The 27,972-nt window shown below is 43.7% G+C and overlaps 1 protein-coding gene across 4 annotated transcripts in view; it reads left to right on the plus strand.

Moving 5' to 3' along the window:
* Crebbp (CREB binding lysine acetyltransferase) overlaps positions 1–27,853 on the plus strand; it is a 127,204-nt gene extending 99,351 nt beyond the window's left edge. For all 4 annotated transcript variants that reach the window (XM_087573832.1, XM_087573833.1, XM_087573834.1 and 1 more), the window contains 15 exon segments: positions 2,282–2,400; positions 3,170–3,409; positions 3,950–4,038; positions 9,709–9,789; positions 11,555–11,611; positions 14,693–14,770; positions 15,084–15,151; positions 16,097–16,247; positions 16,558–16,704; positions 17,328–17,441; positions 18,430–18,595; positions 18,803–18,970; positions 20,904–21,065; positions 21,348–21,629; positions 22,973–27,853. In XM_087573832.1, the coding sequence (XP_087429958.1) occupies positions 2,282–2,400; positions 3,170–3,409; positions 3,950–4,038; positions 9,709–9,789; positions 11,555–11,611; positions 14,693–14,770; positions 15,084–15,151; positions 16,097–16,247; positions 16,558–16,704; positions 17,328–17,441; positions 18,430–18,595; positions 18,803–18,970; positions 20,904–21,065; positions 21,348–21,629; positions 22,973–25,126 (4,076 nt within the window). In that variant the 3' untranslated portion in view covers positions 25,127–27,853.
* The last annotated feature ends 119 nt before the right edge of the window (positions 27,854–27,972 follow it).

Below are 27,972 nucleotides of genomic sequence, written 5' to 3' on the forward strand. Positions count from 1 at the left end.
TTTCATTTATTTTTTTTCTTTTTTGAAACTAAAACTTGAATTTAATTTTCGTGTGTCATGAAAAAAACTTGTCCTGGTTATTAAAAAGGTCAAGACCTGGTTGGGCAGTGGTGACACAGGCCTTTAGTACCAGCACTCAAGTGGCAGAGGCAGGCAGATCTCTGAGTTGGAGGCCAGCTAGGTCTACAGAGCAAGTTGCAGGACAGCCAGGGCTACACAGAGAAACCTTGTCTCCGAAAAACAAAATGTAAAGACCATTTTGAGATCTTGACTCATAGACAATGCAGAGACCTTGCCAGATTAGGGTTTTTGTATTAAAAAAAATTTAAGGGGCTGTGAAGATTGCTTAGCAGTTAAAGTACTTGATGCATAGGCAGCAAACATAGGGACGAGATTTCAGGGCTCCTGGACCCCACATAAGTGACCAGTGGGCGTGTGGCTTGACTGTATAATTTCAGTGCTCAGGAGGTAGAAGAGAAGGGGTGCCTGGAACAAGCTAGCTATTCCTACAGGTTCTGAGTTGACTTAACAGAACCTGTCTCTGAGTAAAGAGAAGAACAGTCAAAGATGGTATCAGCTTTGGACCCACACACACATGTACATGCACACACATGAAACAAACTACTCAAGGGCACTAGATGTAGTTAGGCGTGGTGGCACTTATAAACAGAAGAGTGATGTTAGCAGAGAACAAGGATATCCATGCATTTACAAGGCTGCTGCAGGCTTGTCTGCATGATTGAGTGGGCTTTGAGTGGTGATTGAGTGGGCATTGAGTGGGCCAGCTTGAGCATTGCTGGGTGCTGGGGATGTCTTCGTAGGGAGCCTGCTGTGGTCGTCTAGACCTTGCGCCAATATTACAAGGGTCACAGCAGCCAAGTGTCTTGCAAAGGAGCCAGTGTCTGTAACAAGGACCTGATGGGTCCCTGGCTCTGGATATAAATTATGGGGACTTGTTGTCAACCTGCTGTTGACATGTCTAAAGTGAGGATGCTATGTTGAATTTTTCTGTTAACATCTCTACTTTTCACATAAGAAAACCATTGAGGTAAAACTCTAGAATTTGACAAGTTAGATAGACTCCCCAAATAGAAAAGATAATAGACATATGCCATAGCCCAGCTGGAACTTTTGTCTATGTATCCCCTCCACCCCACCACCCCCAACCCTGCGTGCCTTTTATTTCCCCCCTCCCCCCCAAGACAAGGTGTCTCTGTATAACCCTGGCTTTCCTGGGACTCACTCTGTAGACAAGGCTGGCCTTGAATTACAGAGATCCACCTGCCTCTGACTTCCACTGTATTCTTGATTGGTATGGCCTGGCCTGGAGCTCGCTGTGTACACCAAGCCAACCTTGAAGTAACAGAGATTTGCCTCTGCCTCCCCAAAAGCTAGGATTAGCAGAGTTTGCATCACTTGTAACACCAAGTCCTAAGAACTGTTTGACATGTCCTTCTGTCAGTTTCGTTTTGGACGAAAAGCTAAGGGGTGCCACACTAACCTGCACACTAAGAACTGGAGCAAGTCAGGTTCCCATGCTATGTAGACTCATCGTTCTTCTGACTGTCTCATCTTAAAGGGATTTGGCAACCATTTCACTTTTAATTTTTTTGTTTATTTTTAATTTTTTAAATTTTTTGTTGACTGACTGGCTTATTTTGAGACAGGGTCTCATTCTGTAGCCCAAGCTGGCCTAGATTTCACCCTCTAAACCCCTTGCTTCGCTCTCCTGAGCACTGGAATTACAGGTTAATGGTAACACCATAGCAGGTAGATGTGATGGCTAAGAGCAGTGGGCACTATTGGACTTTTAGAAACTTATTTTTTTAAAAAAAAAAAAATTAGGTTATTGTTTACATTGTGTATGAGGGTGCATTAAATAAAGGTTTGTTTCAGGTGAGTTAAATTCAAGTAAGTCAAAGATAGAAAAGCATCCCCAGAGGATTCACAAAGGTCACTGTGGTGAAAAGAGTTTTATTTATTACCCAATTGAACCAGGGAAACAGAGTTGGGAATTAACTTTGTTTTCAATTCTAGCAGTATTGGAAGATTGGAAATTTTTGTTGAAACAAACTCCTCAGTGCTGTTTTGTCTCGTGGACAGATTTAAAGGTCTAATTAATGTGTTTTAGAAACCAAAACTGGTCTGATGACACTGAAGTGTCAAAGTACTTGAAAGGACTGTGGCAGGAAGTAGAAGCCACTAAGCTAACAGTTTAATGTGGTAATGGCTGTGTCTGAGCATCCGTTTGTGATTTCTTCTGATGTTTCTTTCCCTTTAGTCTTTAAACCTGAGGAGCTACGCCAGGCACTCATGCCAACTCTAGAAGCACTCTATCGACAGGACCCAGAGTCTCTGCCTTTTCGGCAGCCTGTAGATCCTCAGCTCCTAGGAATCCCAGTAAGTTAATGTAAAACCATGTTAGAGTATCTATGGTTTTATGTCTTAAAATTGAGTAAAATAAACTGGGTAGTGGTGGACACGCCTTTAATCCCTGCACTCGAGAGGCAGAGGCAGCTGGATCTCTCTGAGTTTGAGGACAGCCAGGGTTATATAAGGAAACCCTGTCTCAGAAAGAAAAACATGAAAAAAAAGAAAACAAAATTGAGTAAAATACCTGTGGTCTGGAGATTATTTTTTACTGTAAAAGTAGTCTGTCAGCAGCTACTGATGGCCACAGACACTTGCTGGGGCTCACTCACTAAGTGACACAGACAGAGACCCGCAGAGTTGAGGCTTTGTGTACAAGTTTTATCTAAAAAATTGGCTTGAAGAATTAAAATATCAACTATGTTGTCCATGTCAGTTCCTATCTGATATTCCTGGAGACTTGGAAAGGCATGTGCCTCCAGTAGTTTCAGGGTTGGTTGTTTATGTTTATGTAGACCAAAGGGAATCTGGAGAAAGTATACATTTTAACTCAGTAAGTTAAAATTCCATTTTCATTAAAAATAGTTTTTGATAATCTTTTCACTTTTTTTCTTTAGCCTTGGCAGTAATTTAATTATACTCGCTCTTACCAGTTGCTATGTTACTAAGTTAAGTCAGTAGAGTATTTGGGATTATTTTCAGTTCCATTTTTTTACTCTTGGGAACAAAATGGTATTTTCTGTTTTTATTGTTAAAACTTTTTGGGATCCTCTCACAGGGTTGACTTTTTTTCCCTAAGGATTATTTTGATATTGTGAAGAATCCTATGGACCTTTCTACCATCAAGCGAAAGCTGGACACAGGGCAATATCAAGAACCCTGGCAGTATGTGGACGATGTCTGGCTTATGTTCAACAATGCGTGGCTGTATAATCGTAAGACGTCCCGGGTATATAAATTTTGCAGTAAACTTGCAGAGGTCTTTGAACAAGAAATTGACCCTGTCATGCAGTCTCTTGGATATTGCTGTGGCCGAAAGGTATAGTATTTCTGGAAATCCACCTTTTCTGTCTAATGCAGCCGAGTTAGTGTTGGCAGCTCTAGGGTACACTGCTGTCTTTGGATTTTTTCCAGTGTTGTGTTTTGCTTTGCTTTGCTTGTTTTAGTGTTTTGAGACAGGTTTTCTCTATGTTGTCCCTCGCTGTTCTGAAGCTGGCCTTGAACTCACAGAGATCCACCTGCCTTTGCCTCCCAAGTGCTGGGACTAAGGGTGTGCGCCACCACTGCCTGGCTAGTATGGTCTTTGTGACAGTTGACTTCCTGACATGATGTCATATGAAAGGTACTCACTAGTTGGGCTGACTGCCCTATGCCCATTGCAGCTGTTGATAGTACCTGAAACCAGAGCTGTGCCAATTCTGTCACATTAAGTCCGAAATGTCCTGAAATAGCGATGAACATTGTTAGGATTTTACCTGGTGTTCTAGTTAGTGACCAGTGGCTCTGCCTCCATAATATGCTAGAATACTTGAGGATGGTAAGTGGAATATGTGTTTAGTATTTTCTTCTTGTTTTGCAGTATGAGTTCTCCCCACAGACTTTGTGCTGCTATGGAAAGCAGCTGTGTACAATTCCTCGTGATGCAGCCTACTACAGCTATCAGAATAGGTAAGCATCAGCCAGACCCTGCAGCGTTCCAGAGCAAATCAAGATGTTAGGGCAATAATTGTGCATGTGATCATAGCCTGGATGTGTTCTTTATTTCATGAAATTTCCTATCAAAAGTGCTATAGTTTATGTACCTCTTGGTCAGTAGGTAACCCCTTGGTTTCCTGATTAAAAGCATAAATTTGCTGGGCATGGTGGTGCAAGCTCTTGGAGGCAGAGACGGGTAGATCTCTGTGAGTTTGAGGCCAGCCTGGTCTACCATGTGAGTTCTAGTACAGCCAAGCTTATGTAGAGATACCCTGTCTGGAAAAAAAGGCAAAATGTCTATAATGAAAATTTTAATTTTACTTTAGTCTTAGGCTGGAGCTCACTAGTAATTAACTAAACTAGAACTCTGTAACCAAGAAGTTAAAGTTGAAACTAACCTTTGAAACGCTTGAAGTGACTTAAGATACTCACAAAATAGAAAGTTGTGCTTTATTCTACAGCAAATGCGTATCTACATCACTTGGGCTTGCTGTTCTGGTAGAAAAACTTGTTAGTTGGGAAAAAAAACACACACACACACAAGAAACACTACAGCATTAGGAAAGGTGGTGTTCTTTCTTGAATTAAAGAGTAACTCCACTGTTGGGCTTGTTTATAAACCTGGCACCCCAGAAGTAGAAAGTGGAAGCAAGAAGAATTTTGAGTGTTAGACTGGACTGAGCAGGGTTTTGTTTTGTTTGTTTTAAAGAATACTTTTGTTTTACTGTTGTCAAGGCTTTGAGAATGGTAGGCCTACCTGAAAAAAAGTTGCTATCCTTTTGGAATATGAAGGTGACTAGACTAGAGTAGATCTCCTTCTTACAGAGGACAGTGAGACAGTACTACTACTAATCCACAGATAACTCTGTAGTCTGGGTCTTATTTTTTGCTAAGATGAAGTTGAAATTAAATTCCTTTCCACCAGTTCTGTTAGGAGACCTCTTGTTGCCTTGTTGCCGTATCACAGAGGCTTCATGGCTAAGCCTAAGTTATGACATACACTGAAGTCGGTGCTGTTGACTCCATTTTGTGAACCAGAAATGAGAGCCTCTGACCAAGAGGAAGCTTCGTGCGTGTTCTCTGTCTTGGGCTTTACCATTGCATCAAGGATTGCTGCCGTGGCTGTTTGTCCCTTTGCTTATGTGGGCCACAATAGTAGGAAGGGGCTGTTCATTTGTTCAGGGGTACATATGTCTATAGGCCTGACAAGTTTGGAATTTTTTTTCTCAAGTGTGTTTTTTGAGTTATGCTCATAATTTTAAAAGAAAATATAACTATCTCCATGATGGCTCCTATGCAAATGTTTTTCCCAAAAAAAAAAAAAAAAAGAACTTGATGTTAGAGCATTTGTTGTCAAGCTTGACGACCGGAGTTTGATCTCCACTCTTATGGTAGGACACTACTAACTCCCTCTGATCTCCAGTGCACATATGGGCACACAAATAAAAAATTTTTTAAAAGGGAAGACTCTAAGCCTGTGTGACCAACCAATCTACTGCTCTCCCTCCCATCTCTATTAGAAAGTGTAGCATGAACAACCCGTGCTGAGTAAGTACTCAAAATATAGCTGGGTTTCTATCAAAACAGTCCTCTTACATCCAGTGTTTTGTTGAGAGGTGGTGTTGTGAAGGTTTTGTCTTGTCTTGTGGTTTGTAGTAGGGGCGGTTTTATGCTATGAGTAGAGTCCTGGACATTGCTCATGCAGTGCCACCCTCAGCCTTTGAGTAGAAACATTGGAAGACAGAGTTGAAAAGGATACCATAACACACACCCTACCCCCCATATGGGATTCTTCCACAGTGACTGTGTTATTATATAGGAGTTCTGTCCCCTCTTGGCACATCTCATAATGTATCAAATTTAACCTTGTCTAAGATACAGGCTCAAAAGCATCTTCTCTAACAGGTTCCTGTCCTGTCTTCAGTGCAGTAGTACATAGGAGTGTACCCTGAAGACCATTAGGGTCTGTATAAGGCTGTACGTTGTTTGGTTGAGACAGGGAATCACTGTGTAGCTGCAGATGGCCTCAAACTTGGTCTTCTTGCCTCAGTCTCCTGAGGGCTAGCATTATAGGCCAAGGCCACAGCACCTGGCTTTAGACAAGATTGTACGGATTAGTGTTAATCACGCCCTGAAAAATACTGTGCCTGATACTTTTTTTAGCTAGTATAATTTTTATCTAGAAGTAAGACAAGAAATCAGCCACTTTCTGCAAATGTTGCCCTTGCATTGTTGGATCACTTCTGGATGCTTAGCAAACACTGCTTCTAATGACTTACCCAGACCTTGGCCTAATCCACTGAGAATAATTAAAGGTAAATTGAATTGATAGCTACGACCAGGAAACATTCAGTGGTAAAGGACAAACACCAGAACTATCCTGGGAGTCCTAGAATGCCCAGTTTTATTTTTGTGTAGAACTCCACTTTTACTGAACAAAAGTGATGTATTTTTCTTTTTTTTTTTTTTTTTTTTTTTTTTTTTTTTTTTTTGGTCTTTTTTTCGGAGCTGGGGACCGAACCCAGGGCCTTGTGCTTCCTAGGCAAGCGCTCTACCACTGAGCTAAATCCCCAGCCCCTGTATTTTTCTTAAATGAAAATATAGGAGTTGTATCCTGTGTCTAATACATCTCAAAAGCTTTTACCATTCCTTCTGAGCTCTTAGAATGAAGAACATAAATCAATACTCCATAATTCTAAGAAAGGAGTGGCCAAGTTTTGTGATGAATGTTCTAATTGCTTGTGATTTTTTTCAAATCAACTATGAACAGTTGTGTTCCAATAAATAATTGTTTTGTCATTTGTGCTAAAGACACTTAAAATCAGTAAAACATTGTACACAGCATTTGAACAAGTGAAATTCTTAATATCTGTGTTAGTGGTCACATTTTCACTTGTTTCTACCCTTTCAAAATTTGAAAGTAACTCACTTTTAGGAAACTGTTATAACTTTTCTAATAATCATCCGAAGATAGTGTGGAAATCATCTATTGATAACTAAATACTGATAGAGTTCTTAAAACAATCTGCATTTGAAAAAGTCATACATTAAACTACCCTCACAGCTAAACCGTGCGGTCACATGTGCCAACTTAGCAACCCAGATTTGCATCATCATTGGATTACATGGAGTATTTCTCCTTGGTGGTTCCATATTCATCACACTGCTTCCTTCACAACAGACATAATGTTATCCAGCCTGTTAGTGGTTAAAAGCGAATCTCTGAACCTTTATTTTTGGGAGAATAAAGTGTAAACTGTCAAAATAAGACCAAGACAGTCTGCACTGATATCTTTTATCCAAGACCAGACTTTTTCCTCATCTTTAGAAAGATGCCTTCTCTGTCCTCTCAGTGAAACTTGATGAAGTGAGGTCATGGGCCTGCCTTCTCACCTTAATAAACAGGCTTGATTATCTGTAATTTTTCCGCTAGTGCTTTGGGACAAATGCAAGAGTCTTAACACTGTCCCTTAAGTTTTTGTGACCTTTAGATTCTCAGGAGGGGGACTTGTCACATACCTTAGATAGCTTAGGTTTCCTTAGCCACTCTTGGGTCTGTCTCGATCTCCAGTGCCTCTTTCTGCATTAGTTTCCACCATTGGAAAATGATGGGTTCATATTCCTGTGTCCCTAATGTTGCTAGGCTTTAATGACTGACTAAAATAGCAGAGTTTTTCCAGGTTTTTAAACTCGAGACTCAATTGTGACTGTGGTGGTTCCACACTGCCGAGAGGTCCTTGCTGGATCCCAGTACGATGTTTGCCTATAGAATGAAGGGATTGCCTTGTTTTTAACAGTGAAGCTCTTGGCTTCAGGGAATGTCTGCTTTGTACCATGTCCTGCTGTATGTGGAGGATTTTCTTAAGGCTCTCTTAGAATATTTACAGAGTAATGAATGACACAGACAATGCTATGGTTCATTTAAAAATATACAAAACTGCTGTCTGTCCCTACTCAACTTTTAATCTTGTCCTGGCAAGAAATTATTATTAGCCCAATTATCTGCAGTGAATCTGCACTGTTTATCAACAGAATGTGAAAAATTGGGTAACCTTGAGATATTGTGACTGCTCTGAATGAAATTGTATGTTTTAAGTTGACTGCATGTGTCAATTAATGAAGTCTGTGGACAAAATGCTCAATGTTGTAATGACATGAAAACTGGGACTTGTGGGTGCCTCTTGTCATGGCTCCTGGCTCATTCTATAGCTGAGTGAGTGATTAGAGGAGTGAATGAGCGTGCCGGTGAGTGGGGAATGAGTCATTGAGTGAGCACAGTTACTGCCTGCATCTCACTCTGCACTGGGCTCAGCTTAGAGCTTCAAGTCTCATCAGTGTCCCTAACACTAATCCTTCTTGGCATCTTGTAGATGTAGTTTTGAGCTAAACCTGCATTTGATTGTATTGCTGCTGCTAGCTTATGCTCATCTTATGCCTGTGTAATTTACCTCCATTCAGCTTGTTTATTTTATAGTATTTTTGTGTGCTCATCTTGTTTTATGCAGAATCCACCTGCTTTTTGTTAACTTCTCATTCATGTCCTTTCCAAACATTTAATAGTCTTTATTTTTAATTGTACTCACTTACCAGCATGAGCCCAGGCTCTATATTATTATCACACAAGAAAGAAATTGGGATGATGGAGAATTTTTCAAATGCAGATTGTGCTATTTAAAGATTAACTCTCTAAATTTGCTTAACTTGGGTTATTATCAAATCAGAACAGTCATTCGCCATGTATCTCAAGATGAATGATTGGTCCCAGTACCAAAATTCATATCAAAGCTTAGAAATGAATCAGAACTCTTCAAAATTGTTTGTGGGTTTGCATATATTGTATTGTTTATACAATATATCAGTATTTCTCTGTATATCTTTATTAATAAATGGCTGGAAAGTCTTTGACCCTGACTGCATTTCTGTTAAGTGTTTGTCTAGAAATGGATTTGGTTTCATTTGTATTGTAACATAATTATTAACTCAGTGATTAATATGAGAAAAATAACAAGTAACAACTACAAAAAATGGTTCTGGGTGCTCAACATTGTCACACATTGAAAGATCTGGCTTAATTCTGGAAATAAAACTTCTGATGCTGTCAAGCATGAAATTTCCATTTTGAAAACTAAAGCTATTCCAGTTTAACTTGCTTTTTAAAGGCTTTTTTTCTCATCTTGTTGTTGAAAGAAAAATTTTCTATTTTAAACCCTGGCTCAATATTTGATTTTATAACAAAATTCAGATTTCTAAATTTAGGCTCCATGCAATCCTAGTATTAACTCCTTGAAAGCATTTGCATCTTGGAGCCGGATCAAACCTGTCGTTGTTAGTGATGATGGCCTATGATGCGTGCAATGAGACCGAATGCTAATCAATGCTTTGCCTTGGCTTTCTGCTCTGTGTTGTCTGGTGTTTGCGTCTTACCTCTGTGTCTGTGCTATTTGTCCCCTTCCCTGTTCTCTAATTTCTACCCTTCCCCACCTGCCCCTGTTCCTTTCATTGTCCTCACTGACCCATCAATCAACCAACAACGCCCCCCCTTCGTCGTGGTGCTCTGCCCTGCTCTGATTGGTGGCTTCGTTGCTTGGGTGGCTGTATGTTGTGATGGACCAGTTCACCCAAGTATGGCCTTCTTGCTGACAGGTATCATTTCTGTGAGAAGTGTTTCACAGAGATCCAGGGCGAGAATGTGACCCTGGGTGACGACCCTTCCCAACCTCAGACGTAAGTATGATCTTGTCATCCTTCCTATGTTCATGACTAAAGAAGAAGCCAGAATGTACCATTTTTAATTTTGTACAATATGTGTATTGTTTTTCTTCACATTGGCTATATGCACATTTAGTGTAAATGGGTTGCATGAACATGGATACTTGTATTTAAAGATGTAGGTGTCAGCTGTATAGCAGCACTGATTCTCCATCTTTCTCCATTTGAGGCAGGATTAGTTCGGTTAGTCCTTGCTCTTCATACATCACACTGACAAATAGATTTCTTCATGGGGATAGGTAACCTTTGCTTGAAAAATGTTAACCTCAGTTATATCTAAGAAGCCAGGCAGCCTTATCCACAGAAAATAAGTTTTATATACATATCACGAATGCCAACGTAACAACAACAAAAAAATCTTTGGAGTTAAAGTTAGCCTTTTAAACTTAATGGTCTTCTTAAGCAACTGAGGCAATGCAGGTTAGATTCTCATTTTCTAGTATAATTAAAATATATATCATTCCTTGCTGGTGGTCTGACTCTTGCTTCCTAGCTGCGTCCAGCATGTGTTAGCTCATTCCTGCATACATCTGCTTACCTTCTGATAATGATCCTTTTGGTGTCAGCATGACCAGGCCATAACAAGAGAAACGAAAACCACAGTGTTTACTTGACTTTTGTGAAATGCTCAAAGGCCTGCTGGCCTGTCCATCTATCTGCCTTTAGCTTGCTGAGCAGGGTTCTTTCTACACAAGAAAAGAAGATTAAGTTCCCTAATCTTCCGTGTTGTTGGTCATGTTGGAAATCTAGCTCCAGAGTTACTAGGTCTCAAAAGCAGGAAACCTATGCTCCAGAAATAATTCATTACCTCATCATCTTATTTCTTTGGTCTAATCAGAGTTAATCATTGAATTGTTAGAGGTAGGAATGGGGGAAGACTGATCAATAAGTGCTAAGGTTCAGTTGGATACCAGCAAAAGTTATGGAGTACTCTTGCACAGGATGGTGGCTGTAGATAGCAGCTATGTGTTGTACATTGCAAAAGCCTACAAGGAAAGAGTTTGAAACTTTTTCTGCACTCCTCCCACAAAGATCAGTGTTAGGGGGTTGGTTGTTAGTATGTTTAACCTAGTTTAAGTGGTATACAAGTGTCAGACATCATGTACTATATCATTGATATGTCCAACTTAGAAAGGTTTTTGCATGTCACCTAGAATAAAAACTAAAAGTGCAGAAAGGGGGTGGTGCAGTGAGTTGATAGGTACGGGCATTCTCATTCATTCCCTAACCTACGTGAAGGTAGGAGAGAATCAGCGACTTGATAAAGTTGTTCTCTGATCTTCACACAAGCACTGTGACACACACACACACACACACACACACACACACACAGAGTACTTCTTTGTTTCTCAAGAAATAACCACACCAAAAAAAGGGTTCTATAATTGCATGCATCAGAAGTGATTCACACATGCTCAGTTAAAACTCAAATGATCCATCCTTCCAAAGCGGGAGTCCTCCATGCTCACCTTGCATTAAGGGCTGCCATTCCACTGTGGTCTCAGTCCAGCTTAACAGCTATTCGCCATTTGAATTTGATGAAAATAAACATATTTAAATCTCATAAATCTCAACACAGTTTTGCCATCATATCCTGATGAGTCTTAATTAAATATTAGAGTAAAGCTAATAGTCGTTGGGAACAGATATTTTTAGAAAAAAAGTTGGTAGAGGAATGTATGTCAGTCAATTAAGATGTTTCTTTTTTCTTTTAAATAAGGACAATTTCCAAGGATCAATTTGAAAAGAAGAAAAATGACACCTTAGATCCTGAACCGTGAGTATATGTATACACACACACACACACACACACACACACACACACACACACACACACCCACACACCCCTTTTGTTTGTTTGTCTTTAGCCTTGAGGAATGCTGGGATAACAGGTGTGCATTGCTATACCTGGCTCTTTTTTACCTTGAATCTTAGATAAGGAAAGTTATTATCTGTAGTTAGATTATGGGATAATAAAAGTGGGGTTTCTTTTGGGAAGTAGATTTCTATAACATACATACTCTCCAATTGTGGATTTTAATAGTGTTAAGATTATGTGTGTGTTTTAGTTCTGTTGTCATCTCGAAGGTTTGGTCATAGGCATCTTTAAGGACTGTTCAGTGTTACTCTATAACAAGCAGAAGCAGTTAATCTGAAGTGCTAATACCATCTCAGAGAAATTCCAAAATGAAAACATCTTGGGACCACCATCTAAAGATCTGTCCTGTGAAGTATAATGTATGTTCTTGCCACTGCCTCCACTCATGAGAATGCTTCACTTGCAGATTTTGATGTCTAATGGCTTTTAAAGCTTAGGTCAGGTCTGAGACCTAGCAGTAGTTACTTTATTCACTTGGCTCCAAGTCTGCCAGATCCCGAGAGGTCAACTACTATATGGAATGTGCTGCCTTGCCACCCATGCTACACTTACTTCCTCTATCCTAGCTGAGACCTAGAGACAGGATTGTATAAGTAAATGCTGGTGTATGTGGAGATGTTCCCATGGCACACACTTGTACCTTTAATGACAGTTCGGTTTTGTTTCTGGTTCTCCATGTTATGTTGTCATGCTGTCATGATTCCCCAACCCTACTTACCACCCCATGTTAATGATGTATTTGTATGTATCATTGTTTGCCTAAATGTATATACAGGATATGTGTGCCTGGTGCCCTCAGAGGCTACAGTGGGATGTCAGAGTTACAGCTGCCTATGAACCACCATATTTGTTGGGAGGAGGTGGACTTGGGTTCAGTGTTCTTCACCCCTGAGCCATCTCTCCAGGCCTTTTTATGTGGGTTCTAAGTTTCTTTGTGTAGCAACAGATGAATGCAAGCAGCAAGAGGCACGGGGTGCTTGGTTCCATAGGTGTAGACTTTTAGCATTGGCACAGCAGCGTCACCATTGGGATTGGCTTCCTGGAGTCAGTGATTCTTACCTAAGTTCAGGTGCTAGAGAGGGACATAGCATTCTTAACATAAAGGAAGGAAAGAGCACAAGACACTCAAAGATACACATCACAGGAACAATTGGCCAGTGAGGCTGAGGGTAAAGATCTACTCCCATGGGATGCGGATGAATGAATTTAACCACAGGGTTTGAGAAACAGCTTGGATTCCAGTGTAAAAAGACCACCTCTACAGCAGAGTGTGCTGTTATTCCCCTCTCCTCCCAGCCGTTGAGAAGCTGGGACAAGATGGCTAACCAAGATCCTGTTTCTACAGAAAAACTAGAGACAGAGACACCAAGAGACGGAGACCAATTGAATGGTCATGTGTGCAGAACATTGGGAACATGAAGCATAAGATTTCAGTCTCTAGGAACTCCTGGGAATATTTAGGTACAGCCTAGGCAAGAAGTGAGAGCACAGCTAAAGCTGGACCTGTTGGAGGCAGAATAGCAGTAGTGCGAGGTGCTGTGAGGTAGGAAGTGGGGTGTCATGGAGGGATTGCCACAGACTCATCACAGTTGTGATACTCTTTGCTGACAGTGGAGGGAAGAATCGAATGGGCTATCTTTAGAGATAGGGTGAACCAAGGGAGTAACTTCACCTCAGCACTGAGGTCAACCAAGCTCACTTCAGAGTTTGGTAATATACTTAGTTGATGGGGTATAGCACTGGAGGAATGGAGTGAAGGCCATAAGTGGCATATGGGAAGGGGACCTCCATCATGACTTTAGCTGTCACGACCGAGTCATGTTGCCACTGTCCCACAGTGTTCCATGTGGGTCCTCTTTCTAGAGCGAACAGCAGCAGGGAGGCCGATTAGGACATAACCATGGCTGGATGGTTGTAGAGCAGGTGTTCCTCAGGATAAAGGGACAAGAAGAAACTAGGCATTATCAAGAGCTTGGCTTCTCTCAAAGGAATCGGGGATGCTTTCTGGTGCCCTAAAATTTCCTGTGATGTGGATTTTGGTAGCAGTAAGACAGTAAACTAAAAAGCAAAAGGTTTGACCACTGGATGGCTTGGTATTGAGGGTTCCTATTGGAGTTTGCTCTGGAGAGTGAGAAGAATGCTCTTGGAAGTGACTGTAGCTAAATTGAGGAGAGTGTGAGTGGTACCAGGAAACTGAGTGTTCTCAAATAAACCTATGCATTTTCTGTTAGCATTGATGCCTTCTATCACCAACTCAGAGCAGATGTTTCCTGTGCTTTGGGCCAACGAGGGCAGCTGTCATCTATCTACTTTTCTTTCTATAGCTTTAGGGCAGGGGGGTCTGAAAATTAGGAGTAAATATTTATATCACTGGAAATACTGTTTCGTTTTTTAAGCCCATTTAGGTACTTGAAATTTACATATAGAAAGAATGGGTCTTGAAAGTGCTTAGTAATGTTAGAATCACCAGACTATGAAATATACTTTTATCATAGTAATTTTTAAAAATAAGGGTTCAGGGGCTCAGTATGATATCACAGAACTGTAATACCAGCAGAGGCAGGCAGATCTCTGTGAGATTGAGACCAGCCAGATCTACAGTTGAGTCCAGGGCATCTAAAGCTCTGTTACACAGAGCCCCTGTCTAAAAAACAACCAAAAAAAAGTTTTGGGAGCCAGCAAGATTCCTTAATGAATAAAGGCACTTACTGTGGAAATGCGGCAACCTGATTTCAATCCCAAGAATCCAAATAAAGAATCATGGATCACATGTTAAAGGCCAGGCTAGACTACATGGCCAGACCTCTTTTGCTCAAAAGAAAAAAGTGGGGGCCCAGTTTCTTCCCTAATGAAATTAACTAATGTAGGTGGCGGTAAAGCACATCTGGGTTACTGCACATGCATGGATGTCAGGCAACTCCTGCAGGAGACTGTGGCCATGTGCCTTCCTGATGTATAACTTGATTTTCTTGTCTCCAGCTTTGTTGACTGCAAAGAGTGTGGCCGGAAGATGCATCAGATTTGCGTTCTACACTATGACATCATTTGGCCTTCAGGGTGCGTGATTTGTTGAGATCTCTGGGAAGGGGGAACAGCTGTGCATAAGTCATGGGGAAGGAGTCTGTACTCCCAAATCTTGTTCGTTCTCAGCAAGAATTCAGCAATTAAGGGAGGTGGCAGTTGGTTCTAAATTTAAGTCTTGTGTTTGCCTGCTTTACAAATTGTAAACTCCAAACCAGTCTGTCTCCTCACTCTTTTTCACAATGATCTGATTTCAACTGCCAACAAAGTATTTCAGTGCTGCATTTCACTGGTTTGGCAACATACACTGTTGAGCATAATCTGACCACACCCATTATTTGTTGTGCAGTTTTGTGTGTGACAACTGCTTGAAGAAAACTGGCAGACCTCGGAAAGAAAACAAATTCAGTGCTAAGAGTAAGTTTACTGAGGATTTCTGTTTCCTGGGTTGTGTGCTTTGAACTTCTTCAGATTCCTCTCTCTTTTTTTTGTAACCCCTCAGTGTGAGGGTTCAGAGCTCAATGGTCAGCAGTTGTCATGTGTAAGGTTTCTCAGTGCTTTGTAGAGTTTTCATTGGAGTCATTCAGCTTGATCCATTTATGATCAGTTCGTGTTTTTAGTAACAGTTAAGGAAGAAAGTAGATTTCAGAAATTCTGAGAAAGGGTGCTGTTTTGGGTTTTGAGCTGCAAGCTATCTCCTCTGGGGACAAGGCTTGTTGTCCTGTAGTGTATGGGTAAGAAGGAAGAGAATTTCCTTCAAGGATTTCAGCAAGAATGGTTGTCTTGTGAGGCCCATTGGGCCTCCACCTGAGCCCTGAAGGCAGTAAGCACTCCTTGGCTGATGCTGGATCATGGACCTAGAGTCCTAAGCTCCATTCTAGAAGGCAAATGAACTAGGTAGAAGGGAACTCAGTCATTGACTGGGCCAAGGGTGTGCCATGTTCTTTGTGCTGTTAGAGTTCCTCACGTTAGTTCTGGAATTATAGGTAGTCTGCCTGTTGGCATCCTTGAGATAGTTCACCCTCCACACAGAAGATTTCTTGCTCAGCCTAGGTCCAGGACAGGACTTGTCCCACAAGCTTCTGCTGAGGTACCCAGGACCTGCAGCAAAGGGCATCAATCTAGTCCTCAATTCTGTCTGATTCTGGCCATGTCTGTGGCTCTCCTGCCCCTTACAGCTAGAAATGGACAGATAAGTAGCTGACGAGAAGCAAAGTACCTAGTTTTCCTTTGTAAGACACTAATGTCACAGGATGGTGCTCTTCTGTTCTTACAAAACAGCTATTAGTCCTTGAAAGTAGCAGAGGTGAAGTAGCAACTTCAACAGCTCTACCTAATCTTGTTCATTTGAAACTTTTTTAGGGCTGCAGACCACACGGTTGGGAAACCATTTGGAAGACCGAGTGAACAAGTTTTTGCGGCGCCAGAATCACCCTGAAGCTGGGGAGGTTTTTGTCAGAGTGGTGGCCAGCTCAGACAAGACTGTGGAGGTCAAGCCAGGAATGAAGTCAAGGTTTGTGTTCTTTCTTCCTGTCCTAAACTGTGAGTAGTCCCTACCCCTGTCTCTGTAGGACTCCATGTGTGACTTCCTTATAGAGAAGCTTTGTGGTAACTAGCATGTGATCTTTTCTGAATCCCAATTTATTAGAGAATGCTACTCCCTTCTCTAAGAAACAGAGTGAGACAAGCTGCAGCTCAGCCCCGAAACTGCTGTGGCTGTTGTTGCAAGAGGTTGCCAAGCCTTGCGCTCTTCTACAGGGCAGGCTTAGCTCAGAAGCAGTTGGAACACACATTTGTAAACACTAGGCTCTGGCTTGTTTCAGGTTTGTGGATTCTGGAGAAATGTCTGAATCTTTCCCATATCGTACCAAAGCACTCTTCGCTTTTGAGGAGATTGATGGAGTCGATGTGTGCTTTTTTGGGATGCATGTACAAGAATATGGCTCCGATTGCCCCCCACCTAATACAAGGTACTCTCCCATCTTACCTCTGAATGCGTCTGTTAGCCCTGTGTTGTATGATTCAGGCTCAGGTATCTTAGAGCTGTATATTTTGATACTAAATTAGAATAAAGCCATAGCTAACTGGTTAACCAGTTAGGTTTGTTGTGTTTTGTTTTGTTGTTGCTGCTGTGTTTGGTTTGCTTCCGTAAACTGTCAGGAGATGCATGGTCTTGGTGGTAGTGTGGTGTGCTTTTTGTTTGTGTGGTCTTAGTCTTGTTTTGTCTCACCAAGATGGTCACATGAGAGCCAGGGTAGCAACAGCAAGATGCCCCTGCTCAAACTAACTGCCTCTGGCCCAGAGTTAGTTTTAGTCTGGGCTTTGGGTGAGTGGGGCAAAGAAATGGATTCTCCCAAGTTGCCTCCCCCATGGGGGACTAGTTTCTGTATCTTTTGTTGGACAGCAGGATATGATCTCTGTTTCCTTAGTTTTTTGCTGAGACTGTAATTAGAGTTTTTCACATCCTGTTACATGACCTGTGTGACTGCTATCAAACCCTATTTCTGGGGGTTTTTAGGTATCGGTGTTTATTTTCAATCTTGAGGGGACCTGAAGTTAAAAGTAACTTCCCTGCCCCCACCCCACCCCACAGGCGCGTCTATATATCTTATCTGGACAGTATTCATTTCTTCCGGCCCCGCTGTCTCCGCACCGCTGTTTACCATGAGATCCTCATTGGATATCTAGAGTATGTGAAGAAATTGGGGTGAGTCTGGACTATTCAAAATGAATAAAAACATTTTTGTCTTATTTTGTGAAATACCAAGTTTTTTTCTCATTTAGTTTTATGTGTTTTATTCTAATATATCAAGGTTGGTTCAAAAGTTTGCTGAGTTCGCACGTGTCTGACTCCAGAATATGGATGGTGTCTGCTCTGCCTGTGCTTGTTCCCCTTTTCTTTAGGCATAATCTTCACACCACGTTTATTGTTTCAGGTCTTGGAGTCAGCATCAGTACCCACACACCCTCACTCCTGCACAGAGCCCTTTCTTTGCCCTCCTTCTGCTACTCCCTGTCCTGCCCCTGGCCCTGGCCCTGGCCCCACCCCCAGCCGATCACTCATCTCCTTGGTCTGCACCTTTGTCTTTTCTGGTCTTCTGTTAGAATTGGCAATGGTGATCAATACACAGTGTTTCTGCTTCTGTTTATGTACCACGCTGTCACACTCTTTCCCAGACCTGAAAGCACTTGCTGAGGTGTCTTACACAGAACGGCTAAGATTTGTTTAACATGAGTCACTCGCCGGAGCTGCCTTTCCAGCGCACAGAGGGAAGTAAGGAGGGAACTTCCTTCTGTGTGTCAGATAGACAGACAGATGTCTCTCTATGTAGCTTTGGCTGGCCAAAACTCAGAAATGGGCTTGTCTCCTGAGTGCTAGGGATTAAAGGCATATCCCTTAACTGTGCCCTGCCAGGCTCAGCTCCATGCATGTTCCTCTGAGAACAAAGTGCTCAGAACTGAGTCTAGGGTTGAGTTTGCAAGTGATGAAGATCAGGCCTCCACCCCACCCCGTTCACACACTCACACTAGCATTGTAGTGATGCTGTTTTTGTCTATCCTGATGTTTATTTCTGTCCTTTCTTTCAGTTCCTTAGGTTCATTAAGTTAAGTTGTGTTTTTAAGCTACGGTTCATCAAAAGTCGATCTGAATTCACTGACACTTCTGTCTGGCTTGCTTTGTATGTGTCCTATAGGTATGTGACAGGACACATTTGGGCCTGTCCCCCAAGTGAAGGAGATGACTACATCTTTCATTGCCACCCCCCTGACCAGAAAATCCCCAAACCAAAACGACTACAGGAGTGGTACAAGAAGATGCTGGACAAGGCATTCGCAGAGAGGATCATTAACGACTATAAGGTACCCCTGCTGTGGGAGTCACAGCTGATTGGCATACTTTTTTCCTCTTGGCACTCACACGCTTTATAACTCTCGTCATTTACAAGAAAGCAGGAACCTGGAAGCATCTGGTGAAACTGCAGAATCAACTGTACAGTTGGTCAAAGCAGTGGGCCTCTCGGTCAGTGTCCCCCAGAACCTCCCCACCTTTGTTCTGCTTCTTCCCAGGACATCTTCAAACAAGCGAACGAAGACAGGCTCACGAGTGCCAAGGAGTTGCCCTATTTCGAAGGAGATTTCTGGCCTAATGTGTTGGAAGAAAGCATTAAGGAGCTAGAACAAGAAGAAGAAGAAAGGAAGAAAGAAGAGAGTACTGCAGCGAGTGAGACTCCTGAGGTACAGAGCTGTGCCACCATAGGCAGGCTGAACAGTATATGTTTGCTGTCTGTCTAATTATTTCTGTGGTGATGTCCTGGTTCACATACATAGAGTATCACCATGAATAATGATAAGCAGATATGCTGTCTCTATACAAGAGACACTTCCTATGGGGCTTAGTAAGACCTGGAGAGTAGTAGAGAGGAGAAGTGACATCTTATTGGAGCCAGAAAAGTGCATGGAACAAGGTGGACTTTAAGAGCTGTGGAAGTTACTGCACTGAACTGCAGGCCTTGCAGCAGCTCATTCTGTGTTGCCTCCCCCACTCCTCTGTGCTCAGCTTGCTCACTATTTGCTATCCCTGTGGAGTACAAAGGGAGTACAAAGTGAACTAAACACAACCTTATCCTGCTGCAGCAGGTGTCTTACACCGGGAGGAGTAGGAAGGGACGATAGCTAGCTTCATACTGTGTACTCAGGTGATGGGCAACTCTGAGAAGAAAGGAGCTTAAGGTAAAGAAGACAGCAGGAGGTCTGGGGGGGGTATTAACTAGGAGAGACAGGATACCGTATCATGTATTCAACCACAGCTTTGGGAAAGACTTGGGCACAAACACAGGTAAAACTCTACTGGAAAAGTAACCAAAGTGCTTTGCACCAGATGATCAAAAATAATTTCCTTCTCTTTTTTTCTTGTTTTGGTTTTTATTGTTGTTTTTTGTTATTCTGTATGTCAGATAGACAGATAGATGTCTCTCTATGTAGCTTTGACTGGCCTAAACTCAGAGATGGGTTTGTCTCCTGAGTGCTGGAATTAAAGGCATATCCTGCTATCCCTGCTCCATTGTTTAGAACATTGATGTGAAACCAGATGTGGTGGCCTCTGCTTCTAGTCCTAGCACGAGGGAGATAAAGGCAGGCAGATCTCCTTGAGTTCAAGATCAGCTCGATCTATCTACACAGTGAGTTAGAGAGCTCCATACTGAGACCCTGCCCCTCCCCCCAAAAGTCCCAAATAAAATTTATTTGAGGGCCAGCAAAATGGGTCTACTAAAAGTACCTGCTGCATGTGTTCCTCATGAGGCCCAGGTTCCTCATGAGAGAAGAGAATAGTCTCCCTAAAAAACTGCTCTCTCACCTCCATATAGGCATCATTGGCACACTCATAAATACACACATATGCATGCACATAAGTAAAGTCACTTTTATTTTAAATAATTTGGCTCAACCTGAGACAGGAGCATGATGAGTTTAAAACCTAGGTTGTATATATCCATTAAAGAAATTACATTGTGGAGCTGAGGGTATACTTTATAGTTCAGTGGTAGAGCACATGCTTAGCATGTGTAAAGGTTCTAGGTTTTACCCTAGTATTACAAGGTAAAGAATTTCTCTGATCAGATTAGCTTTTCTATATTGTATTCTAAATGGGTGACGGTCCAAGTTCTTTTCATAGTAGGATCATTGGAGTACTTGAATTAGGGAATGAGTGAGTCCCTTTTTGACCTCAGCTAAGTAGTAAAAGTAGTAGCAGTAGCTTGTAAGACAAGCTTACACATGTTCTACCCTAGTGGAGGTATTGAATAGGAAAGATCAGTTGGGTGTAGTTACTCTTTGGTGCTCCCATTTACACCATCCCATGTCTTCTGAAAATTCATATAAATGAGCAGGTTTTCCCAAAGCAAAGGACTGGGTACCGAACATGCAGGATGGAGCATAGCACTCCTGCCAGTGGAATCCTGGGAGTGGTAGAGAAACTCCTCTGTTGCTTAGATTGTGAATTAACATCCAGGAGAAGTAACCGGACATACAAGTGCCCTGGCCAGGCTGGGAGGATTTCATCCTTAGCCCTCTGGAGGTAGTAGCCTATGGCCCAGGTGCATATGAGGTCTGTGGAACCCCATAGCCGAGGAAATGGGTGTTAGTCTAATAGCTTTATATGTGGTTGCAGGGCAGTCAGGGTGACAGCAAGAATGCCAAGAAAAAGAACAACAAGAAGACCAACAAAAACAAAAGCAGCATTAGCCGCGCCAACAAGAAGAAGCCCAGCATGCCCAATGTTTCCAACGACCTGTCGCAGAAGCTGTATGCTACCATGGAGAAGCACAAGGAGGTAGTGCATAGGCTGGTGGGGGTTCTGAGGGTATTCAGTGCCCAGAGAAACAACAGGCACCTGCCTGCGAGGTTGAGCTTTTCTGTATAAGTCTGGGACAGGAGAAGGTGGAACAATACTTGTTAATATATTGTTTGGCTTGTTATCAGTTAAATTCCATCCCAGGAAACCAGAGCCTCAAGCAGTCCCTAGGTTTGGTTATCCTCCTGTTCCATAGGAAGATGTGGCCTTGCACTGGCACACACTGCTTCTCTGTGGGGATAATACAGCTCCTCCTTTCAGGTCTTCTTTGTGATCCACCTGCATGCTGGGCCTGTCATCAGCACTCAGCCCCCCATCGTGGACCCTGATCCCCTGCTTAGCTGTGACCTCATGGACGGGCGGGATGCCTTCCTCACCCTGGCCAGAGACAAGCACTGGGAGTTCTCTTCCTTACGCCGCTCCAAATGGTCCACTCTGTGCATGCTGGTGGAGCTGCACACACAGGGCCAGGACCGCTTTGTCTATACCTGCAACGAGTGCAAACACCATGTAGAAACACGCTGGCACTGCACTGTGTGTGAGGTAAGCCCTTCCACCTCTCTCCTGGCCTTCCTCCATATGCAACATTGTTCCCTGCAGCATCGGGAATGGATGCAGGTGTTGGCCTCTGTGACCTACATTGTCTGTGCTAACCCTCCCAGGGTGAGGAGTGGCACCCTTGTAATCCCTTTCTTAATCTCTGCTCTTGTCCACCACAGCTACAGGCTATATGCCGAGGCAGCCTGACTGGAAAGAGGCTATGCAAAACTTTAGCTCTACAGGGATTCTGGTGTATTTATCTCTTTCTAGCTTTGCTAAGTGATTAAGGATGCCTTTCACCCTGCTGACAGTTGGCACTTTTGATTAGGTCCAATGGCAGGATCGCAGAATGTGGTTAGAAGACTTGATGTAAGCCACTGGCAGTTTCACTGCCTCCTGCCCTGTGGGTAGCTTGACTTCACCCTTGTAGAGCTTGTCTTGGACAGGTCAAAGGTTGCTTAGCCCTTCTTCTTTGCTTACCTTTTCAGTTCCTGCCCCCTGTTGTCATCGGCCATATCCCCTCTTATCCTTCTCTATTGTCCGTTTTATAGACAGATAGACTGGCAGGCAGGCAGACAGACAGACACGCACACGCACACGCACACGCACAAACACACCCACACCCCTACCCTCTCAATCCTCTTTCTGCTTTACTGATTTTAGGATTTTGTATGTGCTTTCTGTGAGCACAATTTCTAGGCCCAGCCATAGGACGTCATCTTCAAATGTGTATTCTGTGGGTGGGTGTGAGTGTGTTATTTGTAAGTAAACATATTTGTGTATATGAATACAGAGACCAGTGGAGAATTACTCTATAGCTCTTTACCTACCTCATTTCCTTAAGAAAAGAAATGCCACTGAATCTTGAGCTAGGCTGATTGACTGACCAGCGATCCCAGCAGTCCTCTTCGTTCCTCCTTGTCTTGTGCTGCCATTAAAGCTCACAGCCATACCCAGATTTTTGTTTGAATGCTGAGGATTGAGACTCAGGTCCTCTTCCCCACTGAACTATCTCCTAAGCTCCTATCCTTTGGATTTAATGCTTCCTTTTTAGTTTCTACGTTGAAGTATCTCTCAGCCACCAGGGCTTCTGTTGTTGAGGAAGGATCATTTTGATGATGCCTCTCTCCGAGGGATAGTGTCTCACAGTCCACTAACAGTGCTTGGGGGAAATGACCCTAGTGTTCTTAATCCTTGCTGTTAAGTCTAAAGCACATGAAATAAAGAAGGAAGGTAATCGTTAATAACTGGATCAATCATTAATTGGTCCTACAATATGCCCCATGCCTAAGGGTGTCTGCTCGTGCTGTGCCTGTGCTAATGCGGTTTGTTCCTCTTGTCCACAGGACTATGACCTTTGTATCAATTGCTACAACACAAAGAGCCACACCCATAAGATGGTGAAGTGGGGGCTAGGCCTAGATGATGAGGGCAGCAGTCAGGGTGAGCCACAGTCCAAGAGCCCCCAGGAATCCCGGCGTCTCAGCATCCAACGCTGCATCCAGTCCCTGGTGCATGCCTGCCAGTGTCGCAATGCCAACTGCTCGCTGCCATCTTGCCAGAAGATGAAGCGAGTCGTGCAGCACACCAAGGGCTGCAAGCGCAAGACTAATGGAGGCTGCCCAGTGTGTAAGCAGCTCATTGCTCTTTGCTGCTACCACGCCAAACACTGCCAAGAAAATAAATGCCCTGTGCCCTTCTGCCTCAACATCAAACACAAGCTCCGCCAGCAGCAGATCCAGCATCGCCTGCAGCAGGCTCAGCTCATGCGCCGGCGAATGGCAACCATGAACACCCGCAATGTGCCTCAGCAGAGTTTGCCTTCTCCTACCTCAGCACCACCCGGGACTCCTACACAGCAGCCCAGCACACCCCAAACACCACAGCCCCCAGCCCAGCCTCAGCCTTCACCTGTAAACATGTCACCAGCTGGCTTCCCCAGTGTAGCCCGGACTCAGCCCCCCACAATAGTGTCTGCTGGGAAGCCTACCAACCAGGTGCCAGCTCCCCCACCCCCTGCCCAGCCCCCACCTGCAGCAGTGGAAGCAGCCAGGCAAATTGAACGTGAGGCCCAGCAGCAGCAGCACCTGTACCGAGCAAACATCAACAATGGCATGCCCCCAGGGCGTGCAGGTATGGGGACCCCAGGAAGCCAGATGGCTCCTGTGGGCCTGAATGTGCCCCGTCCCAACCAAGTCAGTGGGCCTGTCATGTCTAGCATGCCACCTGGGCAGTGGCAGCAGGCACCCATCCCTCAGCAGCAGCCGATGCCAGGCATGCCCAGGCCTGTAATGTCCATGCAGGCCCAGGCAGCGGTGGCTGGGCCACGGATGCCCAATGTACAGCCACCAAGGAGCATCTCGCCAAGTGCCCTGCAAGACCTGCTTCGGACCCTAAAGTCACCCAGCTCTCCTCAGCAGCAGCAGCAGGTGCTGAACATCCTCAAATCAAACCCACAGCTAATGGCAGCTTTCATCAAACAGCGCACAGCCAAGTATGTGGCCAATCAGCCTGGCATGCAGCCCCAGCCCGGACTTCAATCCCAGCCTGGTATGCAGCCCCAGCCTGGCATGCACCAGCAGCCCAGCCTGCAAAACCTGAACGCAATGCAAGCTGGTGTGCCACGGCCTGGTGTGCCTCCACCACAGCAGGCAATGGGAGGCCTGAACCCCCAGGGTCAGGCTCTGAATATCATGAACCCGGGACACAACCCCAACATGGCGAACATGAATCCGCAGTACCGAGAAATGGTGAGAAGACAGCTGCTACAGCACCAACAGCAGCAGCAGCAGCAGCAGCAGCAGCAACAGCAACAGCAACAAAGCAGTGCCAGCTTGGCCGGGGGCATGGCAGGACACAGCCAGTTCCAGCAGCCACAAGGACCTGGAGGCTACGCCCCAGCCATGCAGCAGCAACGCATGCAACAGCACCTCCCCATCCAGGGCAGCTCCATGGGCCAGATGGCTGCTCCAATGGGACAACTTGGCCAGATGGGGCAGCCTGGGCTAGGGGCAGACAGCACCCCTAATATCCAGCAGGCCCTGCAGCAGCGGATTCTGCAGCAGCAGCAGATGAAGCAACAAATTGGGTCACCAGGCCAGCCGAACCCCATGAGCCCCCAGCAGCACATGCTCTCAGGACAGCCACAGGCTTCACATCTCCCTGGCCAGCAGATCGCCACATCCCTTAGTAACCAGGTGCGGTCTCCAGCCCCTGTGCAGTCTCCACGGCCCCAATCCCAACCTCCACATTCCAGCCCGTCACCACGGATACAGCCCCAGCCTTCACCACACCATGTTTCACCCCAGACTGGTTCCCCTCACCCTGGACTTGCAGTCACCATGGCCAGCTCCATGGATCAGGGACACCTGGGGAACCCTGAACAGAGTGCAATGCTCCCCCAGCTGAATACCCCCAACAGGAGCGCGCTGTCCAGTGAACTGTCCCTGGTTGGTGATACCACGGGAGACACGCTAGAAAAGTTTGTGGAGGGCTTGTAGCATTATGAGAGCATTGGGTGTTTGTTTTTTTGTTTTTGTTTTGGGGATTTTTTGGGTCTTTTTTTTTTTTTTCTCCCTCTTTTTTTTTTTTTTTTTTTTTTTTTGGTTTTTTTTCTTTTTTGGTTTTTTTGGGGGTTTTTTTTGGGGGGTTTTTTTTTTTTTTGGTTTTTGTTTTGTTGTTTTTCTTCCCCCCCCCCCTTTCATGTTTTTGGACTTTTTGTACTGAAATCCAGACATTTGGGCTCTTTTTATTAAGCCTAGATGGGACTGTGACTCCCAAGCATGGAAGGGCAGATTGATGTTTAAAGAAACAATACAAAGAATATATTTTTTGTTAAAAACCAGTTGATTTAAATATCTGGTGTCTCTCTCTCTCTCTCTTTCTCTCAGCTTTTTTTCTCTTTTTTTTCTGTTTTGTTTTTGGGGGGTGGGGGGTTGTTTGGATTCTTTTTGTCGTCATTGCTGGTGACTCATGCCTTTTTTTAACGGGAAAAACAAGTTCATTATATTCATATTTTTTATTTGTATTTTCAAGACTTAAACATTTATGTTTAAAAGTGAGAAGAAAAATAATACTCAGAAACTGGTTCCAGAAATAATGCATCTTATAATGTGTCCCGATAACGAGCTGATGTTGCGGGAAGATTTTTTTCTATAGTGAACTCTGTGGGCATCTCCAAGTATTACCCCTGGACGATAGGAATTGACTCCGGCGTGCACACATGTACACACCCACACACATCTATCTATACATGCTGGCTTAAGCCAGCCTCTTGTCTTGCAGATGTAGAAATTGTTGCTTTGTTTCTCTGATAAAACTGGTTTTAGACAAAAATAGGGATGATCACTCTCTTAGACCATGCTAATGTTAATAGAGAAGAAGCATTCTTTTCTTTCTTCTATGTGAAACTTGAAATGAGGAAAAGCAATTCTAGTGTAAATCATGCAAGCGCTATAATTACTATAAATAAGAAAATTCAAGAAGATTCAATCACTGTATAGAATGGTAACGTACCAACTCATTTCTTATATCATATTGTTAAATAAACTGTGTGCAACAGACAAAAAGGGTGGTCCTTCTTGAATTCATGTACATGGTATTAACACTTAGTGTTCGGGGGTTTTTTTGTTATGAAAATGCTGTTTTCAACATTGTATTTGGACTATGCATGTGTTTTTTTCCCCATTGTATATAAAGTATCGCTTAAAATTGATATAAATTACTGAAGTTTTTAACATGTATTCTGTTCTTTAAGATCCCTGTAAGAATGTTTAAGGTTTTTATTTATTTATATATATTTTTGGAGTCTGTTCTTTGTAAGACATGGTTCTGATTGTTTGCTCAGAGTGGAGAGGTCGGGGCTGCAGTCACAATTGCAGTGGGTATTGGCAGCTGAGCAATGTCCCAGTCTGTGACCACTGAGGGAGAAAAGGGGAGCTCCTTGCACAGAGAGTGAGGGGGCAGCTCAGGACCACCTTGCATATTTAGTACTCACAGGTGAATGTCACCATGCCAGGAAAGGACTGTCACCACTGGGTCAGAAACAGCTCTTTGCCTTCAGCCCACTCTTCCTGTCCTCTTTGGCCAGCTGCCCCTGTGGGGAGGGGCTCCTGCCTTTTTTTTTTTTTTTTTCCAGACAGCCTCCCCTTTCTCTACCCAGATCCCACAATCAATGCAAAGGGTGCTCCAGGGACTTGAGGTGGTTCCTGACCTCCCCTCCCCAAAAGTTCAGCCTGCCCCATGTGGCCTCATTAGGGCCTTGCAGGCCTGGTGCCACCCTGGGGGCTGCTACTTGATGGTCTTACCCACTTGTGGAGTCATGGAGCTACAGGTGCCCCTCTTGAGCAGGGGATGGTAGCTCCTGAGTACTGTAAATGTTACTCTAAGAGGAGGACCACTGACAGGGGACTAAGTTACCCCTAGTCTGCTGCTCCCAGGGAACTTTTTTTTTTTTTAAATACCTGTCTTCCAACAAAAGAGTGGTCTAGATGGGGTGGGGGCTGCTAAATTTAGAAATCATGACCCAAATAGCCTTCCTTTTGGCCTTTTAAGTTCACAGAAGTATTTTTCAAAATTCCCAACTCTTGGAAATCTAAACTTGAAGCTATTCAAGATTAGCGTTTTCAACATAGAATTTTGAATCTTGAAATTTAGTACTGTGGATAAGACCAGGTAAGGAACTGACCATCATCTAACATCCCCAACTTAGCCCTGTCCCAAGTCCTCCAGAGCTGATGCTCCGTCTTTGCTCAACTCGATGGGTCCTTGCACATTCTTGGCTCTCTTCAGAATTCCCTTTGCTGCCAATTGGGAAGTCCCAAGCCATGTGTTCAAACAAGAAGAAGAACTGGAGCCTCAGAGGAGCTGCTCTCAGCCCCACTCAGGAGGTGGCACTTGACAATGTGTAGCCTTTTAATGTGGGCACTGGGGACATCCTTTTCAGATTATCCTGAAATTCAAAGCTCTGTACCAACCTCCTTGGAGCCTGCATCCTATGCAATTGTCCATCTGGCTGTCAAAGGATGTAGCTGAGAGTGTGGGCTATGGATATTATCCCTAATTTTGTCCTAAGGAAATTTCTGTAAGAGCTGGAGTGCCCAGACACTGTGTCTCATGCTGTATACTTAAGAGGAGAAGAAAAAAGTCCTATATTTGTGATCAAAAAGAGGGAACTTGAAATGTGCTGGTGTTTATAATAAAAGCTGGTAAAACTGCTTGGATTCAAAGATGGTTCCGATTGGCTAATGGTCCCTTTAGCATTAGCTCAACTACCAGTCAGTGACTGAAGATCCTGGTATCTCTACATGCACTTGAGACTCTAAGAAACACTAGCATTTAAGAACTG

The sequence above is a fragment of the Rattus norvegicus genome, chromosome 10, assembly GCF_021556685.1.
Source record: "Rattus norvegicus strain SHRSP/BbbUtx chromosome 10, alternate assembly SHRSP_T2T, whole genome shotgun sequence".
Lineage (NCBI taxonomy): Eukaryota > Metazoa > Chordata > Mammalia > Rodentia > Muridae > Rattus > Rattus norvegicus.